General features: G+C 44.0%; 1 protein-coding gene across 5 annotated transcripts in view; it reads left to right on the forward strand.

Moving 5' to 3' along the window:
- Positions 1–24,007, forward strand: part of GARNL3 (GTPase activating Rap/RanGAP domain like 3) — a 157,378-nt gene that overhangs the window by 2,585 nt on the left and 130,786 nt on the right. For 2 of the 5 annotated variants that reach the window (XM_020874724.2, XM_020874723.2), the window contains exon 2: positions 17,272–17,442. The exons of 1 other annotated variant lie outside the window; for it this stretch is intronic. In XM_020874724.2, the coding sequence (XP_020730383.2) occupies positions 17,300–17,442 (143 nt within the window). In that variant the 5' untranslated portion in view covers positions 17,272–17,299. The remainder of the gene's footprint in view (positions 1–17,271; positions 17,443–24,007) is intronic. 2 more of the 5 variants (XM_070453072.1, XM_070453070.1) reach the window with 1 other exon arrangement.

Genomic DNA, 24,007 nt, shown 5'->3' on the forward strand with positions numbered 1-24,007 from the left:
CTACTGACCACCTGTGGCTATTGAGTACTTGAAATATGGCTAATCCAACTAAGGAAATGAATTTGAAATTTTATTTCACTTTAAACTCGTTTGCCTATGGGATTTCCCAGGCAAGAATACAGGAGTGGGCTGCCATTTCCTTCTCCAGGGGATCTTCCCAACCCAGGGACTGAACCTGGGTCTCCCGCATTGCAGGCAGATTCTTTACCATCTGAACCACCAGGGAGTCCATTTAAATAGCCACCTATGACTAATGTTTCCAATGTTGGACAGCACTGATTTAGAAAATTTCTCTCTTCCTCTGTAGTCTTACTTTTACTCCTCCTTTGTCTTCATGACCTTATACCTGAAAGACTAAATGACTTCACAGCCTCCAGAGGTTTTTCCCTCTATTTAACACTCCATGAGATTATCATATAAACTTTAGAAATAATGATTACCATTTTTCTGATTATAAAAATAATTTGTTTGTTGGAGGACAATGTGTTTAAGCCACGCTTTATTATTGTACATGCAGTTTATTATCAGTTTTTCACTTGTACTAAAGACACATTGAATTCACATGCATTTGTCTGTGTGTGAGTCTGTAAGAGGTTATCATCTTCAGAGAAATTCATAGCAGTGATGGAGATTATTGTACCCAAGAAAATGAACGTTTTAAAGGCTCTGAAACATAAGGCCAAAATGCTGGAAAGTTGTGGCAGTTTACAGTTCTCCCAAGAGCATATAAACATGCCTGTGTTTTTTTTTTTCATCTTCAAATGCTAGGTGTTATTTATAAGGCATTATTATTTATAAATATTTGCCAAAGTGGTATCTTATTTTAACTTGAATTCCCACATTTAGTAGTGAGATGAAACTTTTTTCTCACATTAACTCATAATCTGTATTTTTTTTTCAAATGAAATGCATATCATGCACATTGTCCATTTTTCCTTGGGAATATTTATCCTTTCCTATTGAAGTACTTTTTATTTATTAAGGGAATTAATTTTTTGGTCAAATATGTAGCAAGTATTTTTACCATTCATTATTTGCCTTCTAACTTTCTTTACAATGTTTTTAGACAGACTATTATTTTTTTAAGTTTAGTCAAATCTATTAATTTATTCATCCTGTTTATTTTAGTTACCAAAGGCTTCCCTGCATTAAAACAGTTAAAGGTTCATCTACAGTTTCTCCAGCTGCTTTTTTTGCTTTAAGAAAAAATTACCTCTTTAATGAGAAAAACAACTATAGTATATTAATGCATATATATGGAATCTAGAAAAATGGTATTGATAAAACCTATTTGCAGGGAAGGAATGGGGAAATGGCAACCCACTCCAGTATTCTTGCCTGGAGAATCCCCGTGGACAGAGGAGCCTGGCGGGCTACAGTCCATGGGGTCGCAAGAGTCAGACATGACTTAGTGACTAAACCACCACCAATGGGGACGCAGATGTAGAGAATAGACTTGTGAACACAGTGAGGGAAGGAGAGAGGAGGACGAATGGAGAAAGTAGCATCAACATAAATACACTCTCAGGTGTAAGATGAATCGCTGGTGAAGAGTTGCTATGTAGCACAGGGAGCCCAGCCTGGCGCTGTGCAGTGATGAGCTGGAGGGATGGGATGGCGGGGGGAGGCTAGGGAGGGAGGGGTATGCTCTATGACTATGGCTGATTCGCATGGCTGGACGGCAGGAACCAACACAACACTAAAAATTTTAAAAACAAACAAACAAAAATTACCTCTTTAATGCAATAATCCAAATCATCTTACTTTTAAGTGAGACTGTGAAGAGCAGTCTTGTACTGGACTGACATCGTGGACTTCAGATCCAACAGAAGAATCACCTGTGAAACGTCTTAACCAAACAGAGTGTGTTGCAAGTTAGCCTTCCCTACTCCAAAGTCCTCTACTACTTCTCATTTCCTGTTGTGTCAAGTTTAAATGCCGATGCCTCGTGTTTAGGGCCTTTCAGAATCTGGTTTAACCGTATTTGCTCATTCATCTTGGTGGCATCATGCAAAAAAGGCATTACTTTCAAGCTGGCAGCTGTCTTTGCTGACTCTTCCGTATCAGCGTCAATAACTGGTGGGCAGACACAGCTCATAATGGATATAAAGGAGTGAGGAGGGGCCCAGGCGTGAGGGCTCCGAGCAGGTGGCAGTGAGGAAGACTAGCTGGGAAACCCAGTGCTGCGAAGCCGCTTGCCCTAGATGTGTTTGTCCTCATTTGGTAGGAAGGCTTATCAGGCAGTGTTCAAGACAAGGACTTGAGAGCCACACAGACCCAGGTTCAGGTTTCTAACGTCTCACTTGTTTTGTGTGTGACCGTGGACAAGTTGCTTAACCCCTCTGAGCCTCGGTTAACTCAATTGTGTAATGACAGTTAACACCGCTCTCACAATATTGATGTGAGCTTTAAGTGAACTGATTTATGCAAAGTGCTAAAAACAGTGTCTGGCACAAAGCATGACTAAATCATAACTGTTATAGACAAAAATGATTAACATCTACGTGAAAATTCTCAACCTTTTCCTTCCCATGCCTCATTAAAATTCTTGCTTTGCCTGTTCAGTTTTTCCTCCTCCCCTGACCTCAGACCAAGGTCCTGCCCAGCATTTTTGCAGTTTTTGAAGCAGTAAATTTAGGAAGAGAGGGACTGAGGCAAAGGACAGTAGGTCCACAGGGCACTGGTTCAGTTCAGTTCAGTTCAGTCACTCAGTCATGTTTGACACTGGTTAGGACTGCCTAAATAAAAATCTTTAGGAAGTGTTGACCTGTAAGAGGTACAAAAACACCTACTTTGTCTGAGGGTGGCTAATAGGTTTCCCTATGGTTTTTGTTGCTCTAAGTTATATTTTAAGAAATACATCTGTTATCTTTTGTGACTTAGTGATGAACCTGAGTTATTTTAAAGTACTCTTCTGTTGCTGAGCTGTGTCATTTTGGTTGCAACATTGCATGGAGCCAAACCACACATGAACCAAAGCGTTAACAGGGTCGTGCAGTAGGACTGGATTTGCAGTGTCAATCCTCAAGATCAGAGAATCTCAACACTGAACGGAACTTCAGACATCCCTTGGGTCACCCTCTCAAATAGTGGTTCTCAAAAGTGTGGTCCCTGGACCAGCAGCATCAGCATTATCTCGGAATTTGTTAGAAATGCAAGTTCCCAAGCTCAGCCCCGAACTTACTCAGTCAGAATCTCTGGGAATGGAGGCTTAGGAAACTGTTTGAGAATCAGTGCTCTCAAGTCTGATATCACGGTTCTCAAACCTGACATAAATGAGAATCCCCAGGAAGGATTATTTTCTGTTTTAAAAGAAAAATCATGTATTTATTGACTGTGCTGGGCCTTTGTTGCTGTGCTCTGGCTTTCTCTAGTTGTGGTGGGTGGGGGGGTGCTCTCTAGTTGAGTTGCACAAGCGTGTCATTCTGGGGCTTCTCTTGTGAAGCATAGGCTTTAGAGCACGGGCTCACAAGCTGTGATGCACAGGCTTAGCAGCTCTGTAGCATGTGGAATCTTCAGCTTGAACCAGTGTCACCTGCAGGTGGATACTTAACCCCTGGACCATCAGGGAAGCCCAGGTTGAGTTCAGTTCAGTCACTCAGGCATGTCTGACTCTTTGAAACCCCTTGGACTGCAGCACCTCCTTGTCTATCACCAACTCCCGGAGTTTACCCAAATTCATGTCCATTGAGTCAGTGATGCCATCCAACCATCTCATCCTCTGTCATCCCCTTCTCCTCCCGCCTTTAATCTTTCCCACCATCAGTAAAGTCTTTTCCAATGAGTCAGTTCTTTGCATCAGGTGGCCAAAGTATTGAAGTTTTAGCTTCAACATCAGTCCTTTCAATGAACACTCAGGACTGATCTCCTTTAGGATGGACTGGTTGGATCTCCTTGCAGTCCAAGGGACTCTCAAGAGTCTTCTCTAACACCACAGTTCAAAAGCATCAATTCTTCGGCACTCAGCTTTCTTTATAGTCCAACTTTCACATCCATACATGACTACTGGAAAAACCATGGCCTTGACTAGATGGACCTTTGTTGGCAAAGTAATGTCTCTGCTTTTTAATATGCTGTCTAGGTTGGTCATAACTTTCCTTCCAAGGAGTAAGTGTCTTTTAATTTCATGGCTGCAGTCACCATCTGCAGTGATTTTGAGCCCCCAAAAATGAAGTCTGCCACTGTTTCCCCATCTATTTGCCATGAAGTGATGGGGCTGGATGCCATGATCTTAGTTTTCTTAATGTTGAGCTTTAAGCCAACTTTTTCACTCTTCTCTTTCACTTTCATCAAGAAGTTCTTTAGTTCTTCTTCACTTTCTGCCATAAGGGTGGTGTCCTCTGCATATCTGAGGTTATTGATATTTCTCCTGGCAATCTTAATTCCAACTTGTGATTCTTCCAGCCCAGTGTTTCTCAAGATGTACTCTGCATATAAGTTAAATAAGCATGGTGACAATATACAGCTTTGACGTACTCCTTTTCCTATTTGGAACCAGTCTGTTGATCCATGTCCAGTTCTAACTGTTGCTTCCTGACCTGCATACAGATTTCTCAAGAGGCAGGTCAGGTGGTCTGGTATTCCCATCTCTTTCAGAATTTTCCACAGTTTATTGTGAACTACGTAGTCAAAGGCTTTGGCATAGTGAATAAAGCAGAAATAGACGTTTTTCTGGAACTCTCTTGCTTTCTCGATGATCCAGCAGATGTTGGCAATTTGATCTCTGGTTCCTCTGCCTTTTCTAAAACCAGCTTGAACATCTGGAAGTTCACAGTTCACGTATTGTTGAAGCCTAGCTTCGAGAATTTTGAATATTTTACTAGCGTGTGAGATGAGTGCAGATGTGTGGTAATTTGAGCATTCTTTGGCATTGCCTTTCTTTGGGATTGGAGTGAAAACGGACCTTTTCCAGTCCTGTGGCCACTGCTGAGTTTTCCAAATTTGCTGGCATATTGAGTGCAGCACTTTCACAGCATCATCTTTCAGGATATGAAATAGCTCAACTGGAATTCCATCACCTCCACTAGCTTTGTTTGTAGTGATGCTTCCTAAGGCCCACTTGACTTCACATTCTAGGATGTCTGGCTCTAGGTGAGTGATCACATCATCATGATTATCTGGGTCCTGAAAATCTTTTTTGTACAGTTCTTCTGTGTATTCTTGCCACCTCTTCTTAATATTTTCTGCTTCTGTCAGGTCCATACCGTTTCTGTCCTTTATTATGCCCATCTTTGCATGAAATGGTCCTTTGGTATCTCTAATTTTCTTGAACAGACCTCTAATCTTTCCCATTCTATTGTCTTCCTCTATTTCTTTGCATTGATCGCTGAGGAAGGCTTTCTTATCTCTCCTTACTATTCTTTGGAACTCTATATTCAAATGGGAATATCTTTCCTTTTCTCCTTTGCTTTTCACTTCTCTTCTTTTCACAGCTATTTGTAAGGCCTCCTCAGGCAGCCATTTTGCTTTTTTGCATTTCTTTTCCTTGGGGATGGTCTTGATCCCTGTCTCCTGTACAATGTCACGGACTTCTGTCCATAGTTCATCAGGCACTCTGTCTTCAGATCTAGTCCCTTAAATATATTTCTCACTTTCACTGTATAATCGTAAGGGATTTGATTTAGGTCATACCTGAATGGTCTAGTGGTTTTCCCAGTTTCTTCAATTTAAGTCTGCATTTGGCAGTAAGGAGTTCATGATCTGAGCCACAGTCCGCTCCCAGTCTTGTTTTTGCTGACTGTATAGAGAGGGCTTCTTAACACAGTTTCCTGCCCCTCCCCCATCCTCCCTTGAGATTCTGATTCTCTGGGTGAGGGTGGATCTGTGGATGGATTTGTAACAAGCTCACAAGTAATGCCCCTATTGCTGGTCCAAGGACATATTTAAAAACCACTCCTCTAGGATAATAACAGAAATCTTTTCTACAGAACCCCTTGTAGCTGGTCATGCAACTTCTGCTTGTTACGTCTAAGATCAGGGAGCCCACAACTGCATTTGTTATTGGGCAGCTCTATTATCTTTCCCTAATAGTGAAGTCAAAGCTTGCCTCCCTGTACTTACCACCCATCATTTATATTAATAATTCTGCTTTCATTGCCACTTGCAGCAGCAATGCCTATGGCTCTGATCCCAGGTGAAAACTGGTGGCTTGGATTGTGGCCAAGCGATTCGTACACCTGGCCTCTCAGTTATAATCGCCGTTGGGCAGTTGTCCTTCAGCTGCAGGCGGGACTGGTAACACATCACACTTTTTCCAGTTAGTGCCTGAGCGCTCGTTCAGGTTATTTTGAGATTATCAAAGGCTATGGATGGCAAGCAGAGGAGAATCATCCGCTCATTAAACTGCAAAATGCTGGGGAAGACCAAACTTTAAAAAGTGAAAGTGTTAGTTGCTCAATAGGGTCCGATTCTTTGCGACGCCATGGACTGTAGCCTGCAAGACTCCTCTGTCCGTGGGATTTTACATACAAGAATAATGGAGTGGGTTGTCATTCCGTTCTCCAGAGGGTCTTCCCAACCCAGGGATTGAACCCATGTCTTTTGCATCTCCTGCATTGGCAGGCATATTCTTTACCACTGGCACCACGTGGGAAGCCCAGACCAAGCTTTAGGAAAGAATAGAACCAGGTACTCATATAATGTCATCAGGAGTCTTTTTTCATTTTCTGGATTGACTTGATTCTCAAAGTCTTTCCTTCTGGAGACAAAGAAAATGAATGATTCCAGGCTTACTTTCTATCAATGAACAATTCCAGCAGAAAGATATTATAAGACCTCCTTCTCACTGGTTCTAGAACACGCCCCAGGCTTTACATTCATTGGATCTCTTGGGTACTCTGTGCTCATCTGTGAACCAATCATTTTGACCAGAGGGGATAAAACATGCTAATTGTCTGGGCCTGGGTCATGTGCCCAAGCCAGAACTGGGCAGGGTGGGGTGGGGGGTTAGATTACTTCACAGAGACCACGAAGAAGTGATTGCCCAAAGGAAGAACCACACCGCTATCATCAGAAGAAGGGGAATGGATACTGGATGGGTGTCCCCCTCCAAAAGAAAAGTGCAATTAAATTTGGAAAGCTTTCCAAATTACAGATTCCCAGATGTCACCCTAGAGTCACCGAATGGGGATTTCTGCATTTTTTAAATACTCATTGTAAAAGACTACCTTAGTTGAGTGGTTAAATTATGCTTACTAAGTTTAGCCACAGTGAGAGAAGAGCCCTACATAGACAGAAGATTCTGAATTACAAATAGAAAACATATTTTTCACTTTCCCAAATACTGCTTCCTACAGAGTGACTTCCTTATTAGTAATGCAAAGAGCCCACGCCTTGTGAGAACAAATTTGATGCCAAGACAAATGCTTTCTTATTCCTGAAGATGGCTTTCTAGGCCAAGACAGAATCAGAAAAGAACAATTATCCATTATGCATTTGCTTGCCTCCTTTTCTTCTTCCTTATGTTTCTCCTGACTCTTAGATTTTTAAAAAAAATTTTCAGGAAAACTTTTTTTTCCAGGTAGTTTTATAAACAAGCATTTTAATGTGGGTTGTTTTCACAGCCTTTGTTCCTCTATACTATGTCATTATTCTTTTTGTTTATGTCAGTCCCTTAAGTATTTAATCACAAATAAATCTGCCACTGTCAATTTTCTTTTGGAAAAACAGCAGTCTTCCTGGGAAAGGCTATTAAGAGCTGTCTTGTATAGGGTTGACATAATGAGCTCTTAGGGCCAACAGACGAAAATTAATTTTCATATTGTGTCTGTTCCCCTAAGAGAAGAGAAAAAACAACTTTTATTATTCACTAAAGAGTTTAAGTTAATATAAACCAGCTTCCTTTCTTGGAGGAAAACAATAGTCAAATTAGTTTTGCTTTGGAGGGTTAATATGAGAAATCATATTTGGTTGTCTGGTTTCCAGAGCTGAAGATCTGAACAGAGATGAAGTCTGACAAACAGTGCAATAGGAAAATTAGGAGATTTGGCCTGTACAGTGAGGGTCACTGCTGGTTTTCCTAGAGAAAAAAAATTCTAAAGCAGCACGCAAGTTTAGAGATGTAAAGTATAAACCACACATCTGGTTGTCTCTAGAGCCAGGATCTTAGAGGACAGGAAGCAAATATGAGTTAGCAATGAGGTGTGACTGCCCAAGGAGGTGTATGTAGAAGGCTGTTTGCTGTAGGATTGCTTGTAAAAGTGCGGGGAAGAAAAGAAAATCCGTCATGAATGTTTCAGTACAATACTAATCATCTGTTAAAAAGATTGATACTGATCTGCATTCTGACTTGGAAAGATAACTAGGATGTTCATGGTTATTTAGTGAAAAGGAATAAAAGTGCCTTCTAGTAATAGTAAGTATATAAAATTACATATGGAATTTAAAATTTTCTAGTAGCCAGATTTTACTTGTGTTTATTTATGGCTGCACTGGATTTTTTTGTTGCTTGTGCAAGGACTGTCTCTGGTTATGGCAAGCAGGGGCTCCTCTTCGTTGCGGTGCGTGGTCTTCTCATCGAGGTGTCTTCTCTTGTTGTGGAGCACGGACTCTAGGTGCACAGGCTTCAGTAGTTGTGGCTCGAGGGCTTCATTGCTCCTCAGTATGCAGAGTCTTCAGAGAAGGCAAAGGCACCCCACTCCAGTACTCTTTCCTGGAAAATCCCATGGATGGAGAAGCCTGGTGGGCTGCAGTCCTTGGGGTCGCTAAGAGTCGGACACGACTGAAGCGACGCAGCAGCAGCAGCAGCAGCGTGTGGAATCTTCCTGGACCAGGGATTGAATTTATGTCCCCCGCCTTGGTAGGCAGACTCTTATCTACTGTACCACCAGGGAAGTCCAGTAGTACCCATATTTTAAAAGGTAAAAAAATAATAAAATTAATTTTAGTAACTTATTTGATTTAACTCAATATACCCCAGATATTACCATTTTAACATATACTCATTATTAAAAGGAGAAGGAAATGGCAACCCACTCCAGTATTCTTGCCTGGAGAATCCCAGGGACAGGGGAGCCTGGTGGGCTGCTGTCTATGGGGTCACACAGAGTCGGACACGACTGAAGTGACTTAGCAGCAACAGCAGCAGCATTATTAAAAATAATTAAGGTAATTTCCTTTTCTTTTCAGTACTGTGTTTGAAATCTGGTGTGTATTTTATGCTTTAGCATTTTAGATCAGAGCGGCCACATTTTAAGTGCTCAAGAGCCACGTGCATGCCTTATTGGACAGTGTAGATGTGGACCCTCAGGTAGGAAAGGTTTGAAAGAATGCATCAAGGTTTTTGTTTTGTTCTTTAATGTGATTATGAATCACAGTGAAATAGGGAAAGGTAAAAACATTGTGAGAAAACTGTGTGGAATACCAGGAGATTTTAGGAAAAGGGAATCAGTAAACAAACTTTATTAGTGAAAAGGATGATTCTGATTTGATGGACTTAGTTTAACTGTCTATATAAGTCCCAAATAAAAGTTAGATTTTGAGACTTACATGTGAAACCACTGTGTAGCATGGATACATGATCTAATTTAATTTGGGGGAGGGAGGAAATTAGTGTAAAACAGTTTTAAAAAACAGAAAGAGGTTATGATTTTCCTGTGTCAGATGTTGCTGCTGGGTCATCCAATGAAGAGCCAAGAATTGACCATTGGCTTAGCATCATGTGGGTCACAGGTGGCCTTTGACAAGAACTGCTCCTTTAGAACAGTGAGGATGAAAGTCGCACTGGACTGGCTTCAAGAGACAATGAAAGGACAGAACTGGAAACAATGAACCCAGTCAGCTCTTTGCAGGGCCAGAGGGGGTGTGAATTGAAAACTTTGTTTTTTTGGTGTGTTCTGCTTTTGTTTAATAAAGATATTTATGTCTGGTGGGAATGATCCAGTAAAGAAAAAAAGATTTCAGTTGGCGGGGGGCGGGGGGGTGTGTTTTACTTGAAAAAGAGAAAATTCACAGAGGACATAATAGCTGCCCTCTCACATTTGAAAGAATGTATTATGTATGGATGTGAGAATTGGATTATGAAGAAAGCTGAGCACCAAAGAACTGATGCTTTTGAACTGTGGTGTTGGAGAAGACTCTTGAGAGTCCCTTGGACTGCAAAGAGGTCCAGCCAGTCCATCTTAAAGGAGATCAGTCCTGGGTGTTCATTGGAAGGACTGATATTGAAGCTAAAGCTCCAATACTTTGGCCACCTCATGCGAAGAGTTGACTCATTGGAAAAGACCCTGATGCTGGGAAAGACTGAGGGCAGAAGGAGAGGGGACGACAGAGGATGAGATGGTTGGATAGCATCACTGACTCGATGGACATGAGTTTGGGTAAGCTCTACGAGTTGGTGATGGACAGGAAGGCCTGGTGTGCTGCGGTTCATGGGGTCGCGGAGAGTCAGACACGACTGAGCGACTGAACTGACTGGACTGAACATGAACAAGGAATGACCCCTCTCTGTGCATGACCCCAGGGTAGACCTAAAATCACAGCAGGCACAGGGGGTGATAAGACAGACTGGACTCTGTACACGAGGCCAGCGGCCAGTGCGCCCTAAACTAACATGATGACCTTGAGAAGCGTAACGTTTTTATTATGGAGACATTAAACCATCTGTACGTTAGCCTGTCTGTGTGCTCAGTTGCTGCAGCCATTTCCAACTCTTTGCGACTCCCTGGACTATAGCCCGCCAGGCTTCTCTGTCCATGGGATTCTCCAGGCAAGAATAATGGAATGGATTGCCATTCCCTTCTCCAGGGGATCTTCCTGACCCAGGGATGGAACTTTCCTCTTATGTCTCCTGCATTGGCAGGTGGGTTCTTTATCACTAATGACGCCTGGGGAGCCTGAGAAGCAAGCCCATAGGTTATACTGGCATTTCTCAACTCTTCTGTGATTTCGGCACACTTCTGGATCCAGCAGCTTTTGGTGACACCCCTGGAAAAGGCTGAAGACAGCATAAAGCAGGTTGGGAGTAATGGTCACAGAGTCAGTGCTCCAGCATAGCAGTGACCTTAGAAGCATCCACAGTTAGCGTGTGTTCTTTCAGTTGCCCTTTAGCAGCTCTTTGCTGATTGGAGCAGAAAGACCTAGTGCTGTGAGCAAGCTCTCTTTTACACTCTCAAGACCAAAGGCCTATGTTTTCCCTTCAGAGTACACAGTCTCTTTTTCTTGCCCACTGGAGATTATACCACTGCTCCCACCTGAAGACTGTGCATACTCTGCACTCTGCACAGGGTCACATGAACTATTAAGCTCAAAACCCAGTGAGACAGACATCACTATATAAGGCCTATTGGTCAGTAATCTGTTGCAGACAACAGAACCCATTCCATCTGGTAGAAGCAGAATGAGATTTAATAGCAATACAGGAAATTAAGTGCTTACAGACTGTTGGCAGGGCCGGAGAGTAGACTCTAGTCTGAGCTCCCAGGCACAACTCCTGTCCCCAGAACCACTGTGCTCCATGATGATCAGGGAGGCTGCCACTACATAACAAGTAGCTGATCCACGAAGAAGCAGCTGCCACTGAAGCCAGCAGCAGAATCAACTTGGCTTTGATCCCCAAAGCTGCCTCTGCTCCCTCAGAAAGCCAGAGAATCAAGGCGCTGCTGACTCCAGGACCACAACAGCTCTGTCATGATCTCCCAAAGCAAGCTGGTGCCCTGTGTCCGCTCCCTTCATCTGCCCAGCTCTGTTCCCAGTCAGTCTCTCATGAGTGCCTCTGATTTAGAGTGTGGACTCTAAATCACATCCAGAACCCTAAACTGCCAAGCAGGTTAGGAAATTACGTCTCAGTCTTCCAACTTTCGCAAGTTGTTCTGAAGTATCTGCCACTGATAGCATCTTTCTTCAATCACAGCAAACATAAATAAGACACACTGATCCAAAGTTGGTTAGCATACACTGGTGTGCTGCTGCGTAGCTGGCACGCCAGTCTTGGAGCTGTCTTAGTGAGCGAGGAGGTAAAACTGGGAAATTAAGCCTCAGATGACTTTCCAACCGTTAAATGTCAGTGATTCCATAGTTTTAATACAAATGAAAGCTAGGACATAAATTCCTGTCTCACATTTTATGACCAGAGAGAAAAGTGCCTTTAGAAGTGCTGCCAGGCATTAAGCCTTTCCTAGCATCAGTGCCATACATCAGGCCTGGTTGATGCCTGGCAGATGGATTGCTTTTGCTCCCTGCACTTGTCACAGTCCTCACGGACCAGCTGCCTGTCAGAGATGGATAAAGAAATAGAGCAGGTCCCACAGCACTCTGACTGGGGCCACCAGTGACCTCATTCAAAAAGAGCCAAAACAGCCCTGTGAAGTCTCTCTATTCCAAATGAACTCGTTCCATGTGTTTTTTCGACATTTTCACATAGCCACATATTCATTCAACATGTATTTTTCGAGCCCTTCTCTGTGCTAGGCACTCAGGGTACACCATGAACAAGGCAGATGAGGCCCTGTTCTCACGGAGCTAACATTTAGTGGGGGCGGGGTGGCAAGTAGACAGGGTACCAGTATCTGGGATGACTCCCAGGGCACTGAGAGCTGCAGAGGAAAAAGTGGCAGGATGGGGAGTGACTGTGTGGGAGGAGGCACTTTCCTTCAGGGTAGAAGTCTCCTTGCTGCCCCCAGCTCCTCGGGGGTTACTGCTCCTGTGGCTGCTGAGCCAGCTCAGACCCCAGAAGTTGATCATGGTTTTCCGATAAGCAAGAATGAAGACTTGTGCTTGGTTTAAGGTCATTTTCAACCAACAATCTGAACGGGAAATAAGATACAAGATCAAGAACGTAAGGGAAGGACTTCCCAGGCAGTCCAGTGGGTAAGACTTCGCCTTCCAATGTGAGTGAGGCAGTTTCAATCTCTGGTCCGATGCCTGGTCAGAGTGCTAAGATCCGGTAGCTTCCTGGCCAAAAACCCAGGACATGAAACAGAAACAATATTGTAACAAATTCAATAAAGACTTTAAAAATGGCTCAGATCAAAAAAAGAAGAAAAAAATAAGTAAAATAGAACCCAAAGGAGTATGTGTGGCTTCCAGAAGTTTCCCATGTTCCTTGTGGAATTATGGGTGCAGCTCAGGGACCCATGCAGCCTGCACCAAGGGAGCTGTCAGCCCTGTGGAAGGAGCCAGAACTGAGACCCTGTTACCTTGTATGCCATGTTGCTGCCTTCAGGGGTCTACTCCCAGTGTATGAGACAGCACTCGTGCCACAGTTGTGTTGGATGGCATCATCGACTCAATGGGTATGAGTTTGAGCAAGATCCGGGAGATGGTGAAGGGAAGCCTGGCAGGCTGCAGTCCATGGGGTCGCAAAGAGTCGGACACAACTGAGTGGCTGAACAGCAACAGTAATCCCTTTAGACTCATGACACAGATGCTTGAGTCGTCCTGAGGGCTTGCGGGTCACAGGGGAGAAGACTGAACTGTGTGCATCTGAGGACCATCCCCAGTCCAAGAAGAAAGCACACACATACACAGCCCCTGTGCAGGAGATTCGCTCACAGGCGCCCTCATTTCCTCCCCTTCAGGCCCACTCCCCTTCCAGAAAGCACCTCCACACTGTGAATCAACCCTTTTCCTGCCACAGTCTGGGATTTTTATCCTAGAACCTTGAAAAGTCTGTCTATGGTATTATCTGATCTTTTGTTTTGAGTTCTTACTGTCTCATTTTTTTTTTTTTTTTGAGAAAACCAAGCTATTGTTATGTTTCCTTTGATTTCTATTTTTAAAAAAATCTTCTCATCTATACTCTCATCTGTCTTTTGTGAACCTCTTTTCACAGGTCCTCTGCTAGTTTTTTCCTGCATGTCCATCTTGGGTAAAAGCACCTCTGTCCGGGTCTGCATTTACCTACTGATAATATGGGTAGATTAACCTTGACCTCTGCTTCTCTGAGTGATGGTGAATTTTCTCTTTAGAGGTGGTGCTGGAGGTCTGGCCTTGATGTTTCTTGGGAAGTGGGAAGGGGACAGAGGCAGTGGGGACATGCTGTCTAGTTTTACTCTCTCCCCACCCTGTCCTCCTGACTGCAGAGTCCCCTGTGCCTGTGGTATATGTGACCCCATGGCAGGTCTCCCCTTGAATGTTCAGCTCCCCACCCCCTACCCACTTCAGGGCAAATAGGCTCCTTCAAAGAGGGCCTAGGTCAGTGGGGTTCCCCGTTATTCACAGGCCTTCTTTTAGTGGGCTCAAATGTACTTGGGTAATATCTTTTGAGAGGTTCAGATGACTCTTAAGATATACTCTTCCTTCTCTCCTTCAGCCTTTCCTCAGATTAGGCCACCACTTCTTGTTAGAAAGCTGGGGCCATGAAAAAGAAAAAAGAACAAACACCTTCTGCCCAGCGCTGCTCATGCTTCCGGGCCTCATTTCTCTGGATCGGGCACTGTCGGCCTTTAGAATGTTCTTGCCTGTACAGCAGATCTTCAGGATTATAGCATGGAGTTTCTCCATTCTCTTGTTCCCGTAGGTTTTCTTCTGTGTACTGGGCTATTTTTGTTTATTTCCATGGGTTCCAAGGAGTTATGCAGATGAGCACTTCCTCTGCCATCTTTCCAAGAAGTTCTTCCTCTGCTGAATATTTTAAATAGTGAGACAAGAAAGATAAAATAAGTTAGAAGATTAAGAGGGACGTACATTTTTTTAAATTAGAATGTTAAGACTAGAAAAGATAACAGAAATGAGGAAAAGGATTAAAATTAACAGTGATGAGACAGCATCTGAACAGTTAGAAAATGAAGCTAAAGAATTAGATGAGAGTATAAAAAAAGAACTCAAAAACTCAAAGAGTAAAGTTAAGCAAAAAGACAAAATTAAACAGTGGAAAAATTTTAAAAGAACTAGCATTTAAGTGTTTCTAAAACATAGTTTTAAAGATGAAAGGGATAATCAATAACATGCTAAAACAATGAAACAATCTTAGTATTTAAAGATTAAAAGAATATAATCAACATATGAGGTTATCTCCTTCTGTAATGTTCCATGTTAAAGATGTATCCGTATTTACTGGTTTACAAAGATATCCAAGACTGGATTGGAGAGAAGAGCAAGTTACAGAGCGCTATTATAGTCTCAGTACATATGTCACATAAAAGTTGCAAATATGTAGACAGAGGAGTGATGGGAATCATACCAAACTGAACTGGGAGAGGTGAGGGATTGGAAGTGGGGGTGTCATGCATACCATCAGGTCCCCTCACCATCTGTGGAATCTTCTCCCCTCCCCTCTTCAGTGCACTTTTGCCCTAACACCCACCTGGGTGGCCACTCTTCCTAGGTGTGCCACCCTCGCGCTTACTGCAGCTGCTCTGCCCACCTGTGCAGAGAGCACCGTGTGCCTGGAGTTTACAGCCCCCACCCCGCGACCCAGGGCCCTCAGCTCCTCGTCGCAGGTGAGACAGCTCTGATGCATAACCGACCTCAAGCAGATTGCAAAGCCAGCTCTGTATGTGATTTTACATTTTCTAGTAGCCACATTAAAATCCATACACTTTATCTTCAACATGTCCTCAACGTAAAAATTATTGAGAATTTCTGCATCCCTTTTTATTTGTACTAAGTCTTCGAAGTCCAGTATGTTTTTCACACACATATGTCTTGCTTTCCCTGCCTGCATTTCCTTGCTCGGTGGTCACATGTGGCACGATGCTACCACGTGGGACAGCCCAGCTCCGCTTGAGTTGAAGCTGTTCCTTCATAGGACTTTGCCTGACAATGAAACCTCACCTCCCTGTCCAGCTTCCTTCACTCGCTTATCGGTTTCTTATAGAAGCACTCTCTTTCCTTTTTTAATAAAACTTGCATAATTGAAAAAGGAACATTTTCTTAGTAAATCTTTTGCATACAGCTGTTATTTTTGTAATTTAGAAAAATCTATAGAGGGTTCAAAGAAAAACTGTGCCTCTCACCCAGAACCCTGCTTCATTATTTGTTTGTTTATTGCTAAGGCAGCTGTAACCCCTAGGACTCTGGGTTTTGGAAGACTTGAGGTACCAGCGAGTAAAGAATAACTGACAACAAACATACCAGAACCTTCCCTCCTTGCCATTTGTCATACGTGGAAGGCTTGAGCCTTTCATGTCTGTCGAGTTGTTTCCAAGATAAGTGGCCTGTAGCCAGCTAGGGTAAGATTATCCAGCAGTCTGAGTCAGGTATGCAGCTTGTGTTCTCAGACCCAGGCAAGGTGATGGGGGGACCTGGGTCATCACTTATAAACCTGGCAAGACTGACCTTTTTTTCTTTTGCAACACGCCTGCAGCCTATAATTGGTACCACTGTAGTGGCTTGGGAGTGGGCAGTGCCCATCTGGCTCCAAACACCCAGGCTGTGTGGAGTCACTTCTCTTGGCATCTAAACCCTGTAGCAGGATGGGGGCTCCCTGTCAGAGGCCTCTTCCTCACTAATAAGACCACCAAGTCTCTTGTCTTTTGCCTCATCACTGCGTTTATTGAGAAGACAGGATAAAGAGTCCCTTTTGACATGCATTAGCTAAGATTGGTTTTTATTTTTCCATTTCCAAGTAGTTGGATTTTCGTTGCTTATTTGTGTGTCACTTGAGGTAGAGCTGGGGGAAGAATGCTGTTGACCGACTCAGAAAATAATTCCAATCAGAAAAAGCAGGGTGCCTACATTTCCTAACAGAGCTGCCCTCTTTCATCCCAGAATCACCTTCCCATGTTCCTCACTGTGTCGCCGGAGAAAGAAACAGGCTTGTTTCAGCAATGTATTTCTCAGTTTCTCAGTTAGCATAAACCATCCATTTGCTAATTCAACAAGTGGTTACTGCTTACTTCCTCTATGCCATTACTCTTGAAATGTGAGTTTGGTCCTTTTGTCTACAGCATTGTTGCCAGTATAGGCTCTTTTTATGGCTCTTCTTGGCTGTTTTAATTGGAAGCTGGGAGATAAACCAGGCACTCCTGGACTAAACACTGATGGCCATGAGGTCCATCCTCTGCAGGTACTCCAGATCAAGCTTTCCCTTCCTCAGCGGATGCTGCCTTTTTCTAAATAAGTCTGTGATGGTTCACATACTCACCATCCTCCTTGTACCTTCGACTCCAATGCCTGGAGAGTCATCGCTAAGGGATATGATAGGATTTGGATGGTTCTGCGGCTGTGATGTCACAGTGTGCAGTAAGGTGGGGCACCTGGATCTTGGGAGTGTCTTGTCTTCGCCCCTTGTTACTGCTGGGCTGGCCCCCAGGGAGGAGTGGCCAGAGCAGGCCAGCACTGGGCCCGTGCTCTTCTCTATTCTCAGCGCCTCTCCCAACCCCTCTGCTTCAGTACAGCACTGCAGCCTCCAGGCCCACTGATGGAGCCTCTGACGAAAGGGTCCTGCGGGAGTCAGACGGCGCAGGCCCTTCTGTGGAAAGCCAGGTCCTCTCTGTCCTTTGGCATCCAGCCCCTGCAGGCATGGCCAGCGAAAGACCCTGAAGGAGAGGCCCAGGTCAACCTGTAAGTAAGTAAAAGAAGCATCATCTCAGCTGGGGCTCATGCTCACTCTGACTTGAAATCCCCTAACGCTCAGAAAGAAAATTGCCTTTGGGGGGAAGAGTATGGAGGGAGAAGGGAGTGGGTATTTGATTGGGAGATTTCATTTCTGTTTCTTAATGGTCCCTTATATGCATTTATCTATTTACTTAGCCATGTTCATTGAGCACCTACTCTGGCCAGGCCTGTGTCAGGCATAGCAGGCAAAATAGATTCAGCTATTCTCAGGCGATTTATAGCTCATAGAACAGATAGCCATTAATCAAATAATCACACAAATAAATTGTGACAAGTGCAATGAAATGTGGTACTTTGATTCAATAAACATTTACAGGATGTCCTCAGTGTGCCAGCAACATACTCAGGATATAAAGAAATAAGATATCTCCTCACCTGTGGATATCAAATAGTATCTAGAAGGGGAAAATTCCAATTATTATTCAGAAGAAATGATAATAATAACTATGTTATAACTAATATATTAATAGATTCTAGGTCCCAGAGGGTGGTAACTATGTTTTCTTATTACATTTACTCCTGAGCCCCCAGGGCTTTGTTAGGGTGTACAGTATTTGATGGATGAATGAATAAGTAATGAATGAAGAAGAGGATACTACAACACAGAGGTGCTTAGCTTTCCAGGGGAATCAAAGGCAACTAGCTGCAACAATATGATTGCCTTAAAAACAAGAGATGCTTCATTGATTCCATGCAACAAAAATTATCAATGCTTACTGTACCTGGTGCTTTTGCGAGCCTAAATTCCATCGAGGGTCATGGATCAGAATCACCTATCGGGCTTAAGCAACAGCAGATGCCTGAGGCCCACCCCAGAGATTCTGATCCAGGGACAGCCTTTCCAGGAAGGCAGACAAGTAACCAAATATTAATAACTCCAGTGCCACTAGAAAAAGGAGCATGTAGAAAGTGCTACAAGAGAAAGGAATCTGCTGGAGGACAGAGAGGAAAACCAAAAGCAGTCACACTTAGCCAGGCAGGATGATTGTCAGCCAGGCAGGAAAAGGAAAGAAAGCCACTTGAAACAGAGGAACCTGAAGAGCAAAGGCTCGGATCGGTGGAAATGGGTCCCAGCAGTGTTGACAGGCATTAAACTAGTGGTTCTCAAACCAGTGGTTCTGCAACCCTGGCTGCACAAAGTCATCCTGGGAGCTGTGAAACAGAAAGCAGGCACATTCTGCCCAAGATTCCCAAGTCAGGTGGGACACCAATATTTTATACAGTTCCCTAGGGAATGCTCATATGCAGCAAATGTTGAGAAATGTTAAATGTAACCACACATAAATAAATACAAATAGCTCTGAGGCACCTTATATGCCTAGCTAAAGTGAAAGTGGCTCAGTCATGTCTGACTCTTTGCAGCCCCATGGATTGTAGTCCATGGAATTCTCCAGGCCACAATACTGGAGTGGGTAGCCTTTCCCTCCTCCAGGGGATCTTCCCAACCCAGGTTTCGAATTCAGGTCTCCCACACTGCAGGCAGATTCTTTACCAGCAGAGCCACAAGGGAAGACCAAGAAGACTGGAGTAGGTAGCCTATCCCTTCTCCAGCAGATCTTCCTGACCCAGGAATTGAACCGGGGTCTCCTGCATTGCAGATAGATTCTTTACCAACTGAGCTATCAGGGAAGCCCTGGGGGGTATACATTTTTAAATCTCAGGCAATGGGGGGCCATTGATAGCTTGCATGATTTTAAGTGATAAAGCAGTTTGAAATAGACAAGGTCCACAGGGTTTGGATAAATTAAGGATTGCTAGTTCTGCAGTGGGTTCTTCCAGGAAATCAGAGAAGTCTGGAGTCACTGCTGGCTTTTCAGAGCTGCCGCCATGCTTCCCACAGTCCACTTCCCATAGGTCCACTTATGAGAATGAGGGAAATGAATGTCTCCTTGACCGTAAACTGAAATCTAAAATTTCAGTGAACGTTGACTGAAATGCTCCTGTTTCTTGGGAGGCGGCTGATAACTAGCGTCCAGGCAGGCCCAGCGCAGTACGCTGGAGAGCAGGGAAACCTGGGCTTCACCAGCCAAAGGTGAGATGAGGGGAATGCCGCTTCTCTTTCCTCCCAAGCTCCAGGCCAGAGTCACAGCCCTCAAAGTGAACCCTGCAGCGGGCGCTGCTTCTGTCTATACTACAAGCCCCACAGTACACCGCGCGGATGACGTAGTCAAAGGGGCGAGCAGAGCTGCCGGGCAGCCTATGAGGCGCAGCGGCCGCAGCCTTCCGGGATCTATTGGTGAATATGTTTAGGAGTGGGACTAGGTTCTGGTGATTGGCGGCCGCAGGGCTAGCGAAACTGAGGCGGGAACGGGGAGAGCGGGGTTTGGCTGTACCCCAGATTCAGGGGCGTCAGGGCTGGACTCACTGGGAGCCAGATGTTGGGTTTTCTGGAAAACGGACTAGAGAGATGTGTCTTTAAGAATTGCTGCCATTCTGTGGGCCGTTCATTCACTAACTCATTCATTCAACAAATTTTCTGGCTACCTCTGCCAGGCACTTGTGCAGACATACCAAATAAGTTTTCTCTTTTTAGTCTTCACCAAAAAATCCGACGAGGTAACTACTTCTGGCTCCATCTTACAGATGAGGAAGCTGAGGTCCAAAAGAGTTAGAAACACGTGTCCAGGACACTGCTCTGTAAGTGATAGAGCAGAGATTTGCACCGTCTAGTCCCAGTGCCAGTCTCCTAACTTCATCTGTGCAAGTAAGAGCAAAGTGTTTATGGCATGTCAGTGTCCACAGGGTGGCTTCCTTCTGTGGAGTGAAGAATACAGCAGCACCTCACTGCACATCAATAAAGCTGACCAAGCACAAAGTTGGGCCTTATGTGAGGTACCATGGTCATACAAGGCCTGCTCTCGCCAGAAAAGGATTCAGATATCTTTGTTCTTGTTCACTCTCTTCAGTCGTGTTGGACTCTTTCCAAACCCATGGACTCTAGCACACCAGGCTTTCCTGTCCTTCACTATCTCCTGGAATTGGCTCAAACTCATTTATGTCCATTGAGTCGATGATGCCATCCAACCATCTCACTCTCTGTCGTCCCCTTCTCTTGCCCCCAGTCTTTCCAGTGAGGGAAAGCATCAGGGTCTTTTTACAATGAGTTGGCTCTTCACATCAGTTGGCCAAAGTATTGGAGCTTCAGCTTCAGCATCAGTCCTTCCAATGAATATTCAGGACTGATTTCCTTTAGGATTAACTGGTTTGATCTCCTTGCAGTCCAAGGGACTCTCAAGAGTCTTCTCCAACACAATTCAAAAGCATCAATTATTTGGCACTCAGCCTTCTAAATGGCCCAATATTCACATCTATACATGACTACCAGAAAAACCATAGCTTTGATTATATGGACCTTTGTCAGAAAACTGATGTCTCTGCTTTTTAATATATTGTCTAGGTTTATCATAGCTTTTCTTCCAAGGAGCAAGTGTCTTTTAATTTCATGGCTGCAACACCATCCACAGTGATTTTTGAAGCCCAAGAAAATAAAGTCTCTCATTGTTTCCATTTTTCCTACATCTATTTGCCGTGAAGTGATGAGACTGGATGCCATGATCTTAATTTTTTGAATGTTGAGTTTTAAGCCAACTTTTCCACTCTCTTCTTTCACCTTCATCAAAAGGCTCTTTAGTTCCTCTTTACTTTCTGCCATTAGGGTAGTGTCATCTGCATATCTGAGGTTATTGATATTTCTTCCTGCAGTCTTGATTCCAATTTGTGCTTCATCCAGCCTGGCATTTCACATGATGTACTCTGCATATAAGTTAAATAAGCAGGGTGGCAGTATATAGCCTTGACATAGTCCTTTCCCAATTTGGAACCAGTCCATTGTTCCATGTCCAGTTGTAACTGTTGCTTCTTGACCTGCATAGAGGTTTCTCAGGAGATATGTAAGGTGAATTTTCCAGTTTGTTGTGATCCACACAGTCAAAGGCTTTAGCATAGTCAATGAAGCAGAAGTAGATGTTTTTCTGGAATTCTCTTGCTTTTTCTGTGATCCAGCGGATGTTGGCAATTTGATCTCTGGTTCCTCTGCCTTATCTAAATCCAGCTTGTACATCTAGAAGTTCTCGGTTCATGTATTATTGAAGCCTAGCTTGAAGGATTTTGAACATTACCCTGCTAGCATGTGAAATGAGTAGAGTTGTAGAGTACATTCTTTGGCATTGCTTTTCTTTGGGATTGGAACGAAAACTTGACCTTTTCCAGTCCTGTGGCCACTGCTGAATTTCCCAAAATTGTTGGCGTATTGAGTGTAGCATTTTCACAGCATCATCTTTTAGGATTTGAAATAGCTCAGCTGGAATTCCATCACCTCCACTAGCTTTGTTCATAGTGATGCTTCCTAAGGTCCACTTGACTTCACACTCCAGGATGTCTGGCTCTAGGTGAGTGATCACAAATCAACTTACTGAGCACCTGTGTGCTGCACTGGGCATGCAGAGGGAACATCTTCTTCCAGATTAAGCTGGGGCTTGTGGAAATGCTGTTACCTAGGGCAGTCCAGGGAGATTTCTCAGCAGGGGGACTACCTAAAGGATGGGAACTTTACTAGGCAGAGGTGAGAGGAGCATTTCCAGACAGAGGAGACCATCTGTGTAAAGGCCAGCAGCATTAAAGCACTCTAGATTTGAGGGGAGCCACAAATAGTCTGGTTTGGCTGGTGCTTCCTGGGAGTGGTGAGCAGTGAGCCTGGGATGGCAGACAGAAGCCAAGTCACTGGGCAGTAGGGAGCTTAACCTCCTCCCTAGGAAGTTTGGTCTTGACTCTCTTAACTAGAGCAGAGCATGATCAGATTTTCATACTGTAACGATTACTGGTATCAGTGGGCAGATAGATAGCAGAAGAATAAAGCTGGCAGCAGGGAGACCTATCAGAGTGGCCAGGTAGGAGATATTAAATGTTCTGATGAGTGTCAGGAACAATGGGATTGGGTTAAGGAATAATTAAGAGGAAAGTTAGAGTGGACCTGGTAAATGCATGGGTGGTGAGGTGAGGAAGTGACCCTCAGAGTTTTGACTCTGGCAGCTGAGTAACGGTCTTGCCCTTAAAGAGAGGGTCTTGAGATGAGGCAGCACAAAATCTGAGGCAGAATGAGACAGAGATCATTAGATACTGCTGTTGGGGCTAAGGAGGGATATAATTACATCTTTGGAGGCAGGAAGTTCTTAGAAGAAGAGTCTTCTTAGAGTAAAGTGAAGTGGGTCTTGAAAAAGGAGGAGAACCTTCCTTCTTTTCTTTTTCTTGAATAGATTTTAATCAGCAGAGGTAGGAGAAGGGTGTGCTGGATGGCCAGATCCTGATTTGCCACTTGTATGGTGAAGTAGTAGGAAGTCTGGAAAGTCAGATGGGGGGACATGTTGTGAAAGGTGTTGTACTTAATCCCAAGACAGTGGGACACTGAGTGATTTTTGAGACAGACAAGTGATGGTTTGGGCTCTGATTTTTAAGTTAATTTCACTGATGTGTGCAGTGAGTAGGCCAAAAAACCAACTAAGAGATGAACTACAGAGGGGCTTGTTTGTTGTAAGAAACAGAAACCCATCTCAAAATAATTTAGGCATAAAAGGAGAATGTGTAGGTTCATGTGACCAAACTAAGGAAAGGGACAGATCGTGCCTCAGGGTCAACTGGATCCAGGGACAGTCAGTCCACACCCTCAAGCTCCCACTCCTTAGCCCTGCTTCTTTATACCTGTTGACCTCCGTGTCTCCTACCATCCATGAGTTGGATGGATGACTGCAATCCAGTGACTGCGATCTTGGGTAGCATGGGGTATGTTCTCAGACTTGCAACTTGAGAGAGCAAATCTTCCCCATTGACATATGTATGAAAGTGAAAGTGTTAGTCACTCAGTCATGTCCGACTCTTTGTGACCCCATGGACTGTAGCCCCCCAGGCTCCTCTGTCAATGGAATTCCCCAGGCAAGGATCCTAGAGTGGGTTCCCATTGCCTTCTCCAGGTGATCTTCCCAACTCAGGGATAGAACCCCGGTCTCCTGCATTGTAGGCAGATTCTTTACCATCTGAGCCACCAGGAAAGCCCTGGTGTATACCTATGGCTGATTCATGTTGCTGTAGGGCACGTTGTATGTACGCTGATTCATGTTTGTGTATACATGTTGATATATGGCAGAAACCAACACAATATTGTAAAGCAATTATCCTTCAATTAAAACTAAATTAATTAAAAAAATATTTTCCCATCAGTTAGAGGAACCCTGGGAAAGGACTTGAGTTTCCCAGCCTGGGTCACATTTCCATTCCTAGTTCTGGGGTAATGTCTGTTACCGGGGGCAGAGGAGGCAGTTCTTGCTTCTCTGGTGAGCAGCGGGAGGGCTCGGGAAGTAGTAAAAACATAATTTGGAGGGGTCAGAAAAGCCAGAGGGGCAGTTTCAAAAAGGAGAGTGCTCTCTGACCAATCACAAAAATAACTTAGGAAGTTTTTTCAAAAATATGGATCGTGGAACTGATTAAATTAGAATCCTTAGTGGTGGGACCCAGGCCTGAG

This window comes from Odocoileus virginianus, chromosome 2 (genome assembly GCF_023699985.2).
Source record: "Odocoileus virginianus isolate 20LAN1187 ecotype Illinois chromosome 2, Ovbor_1.2, whole genome shotgun sequence".
NCBI lineage: Eukaryota > Metazoa > Chordata > Mammalia > Artiodactyla > Cervidae > Odocoileus > Odocoileus virginianus.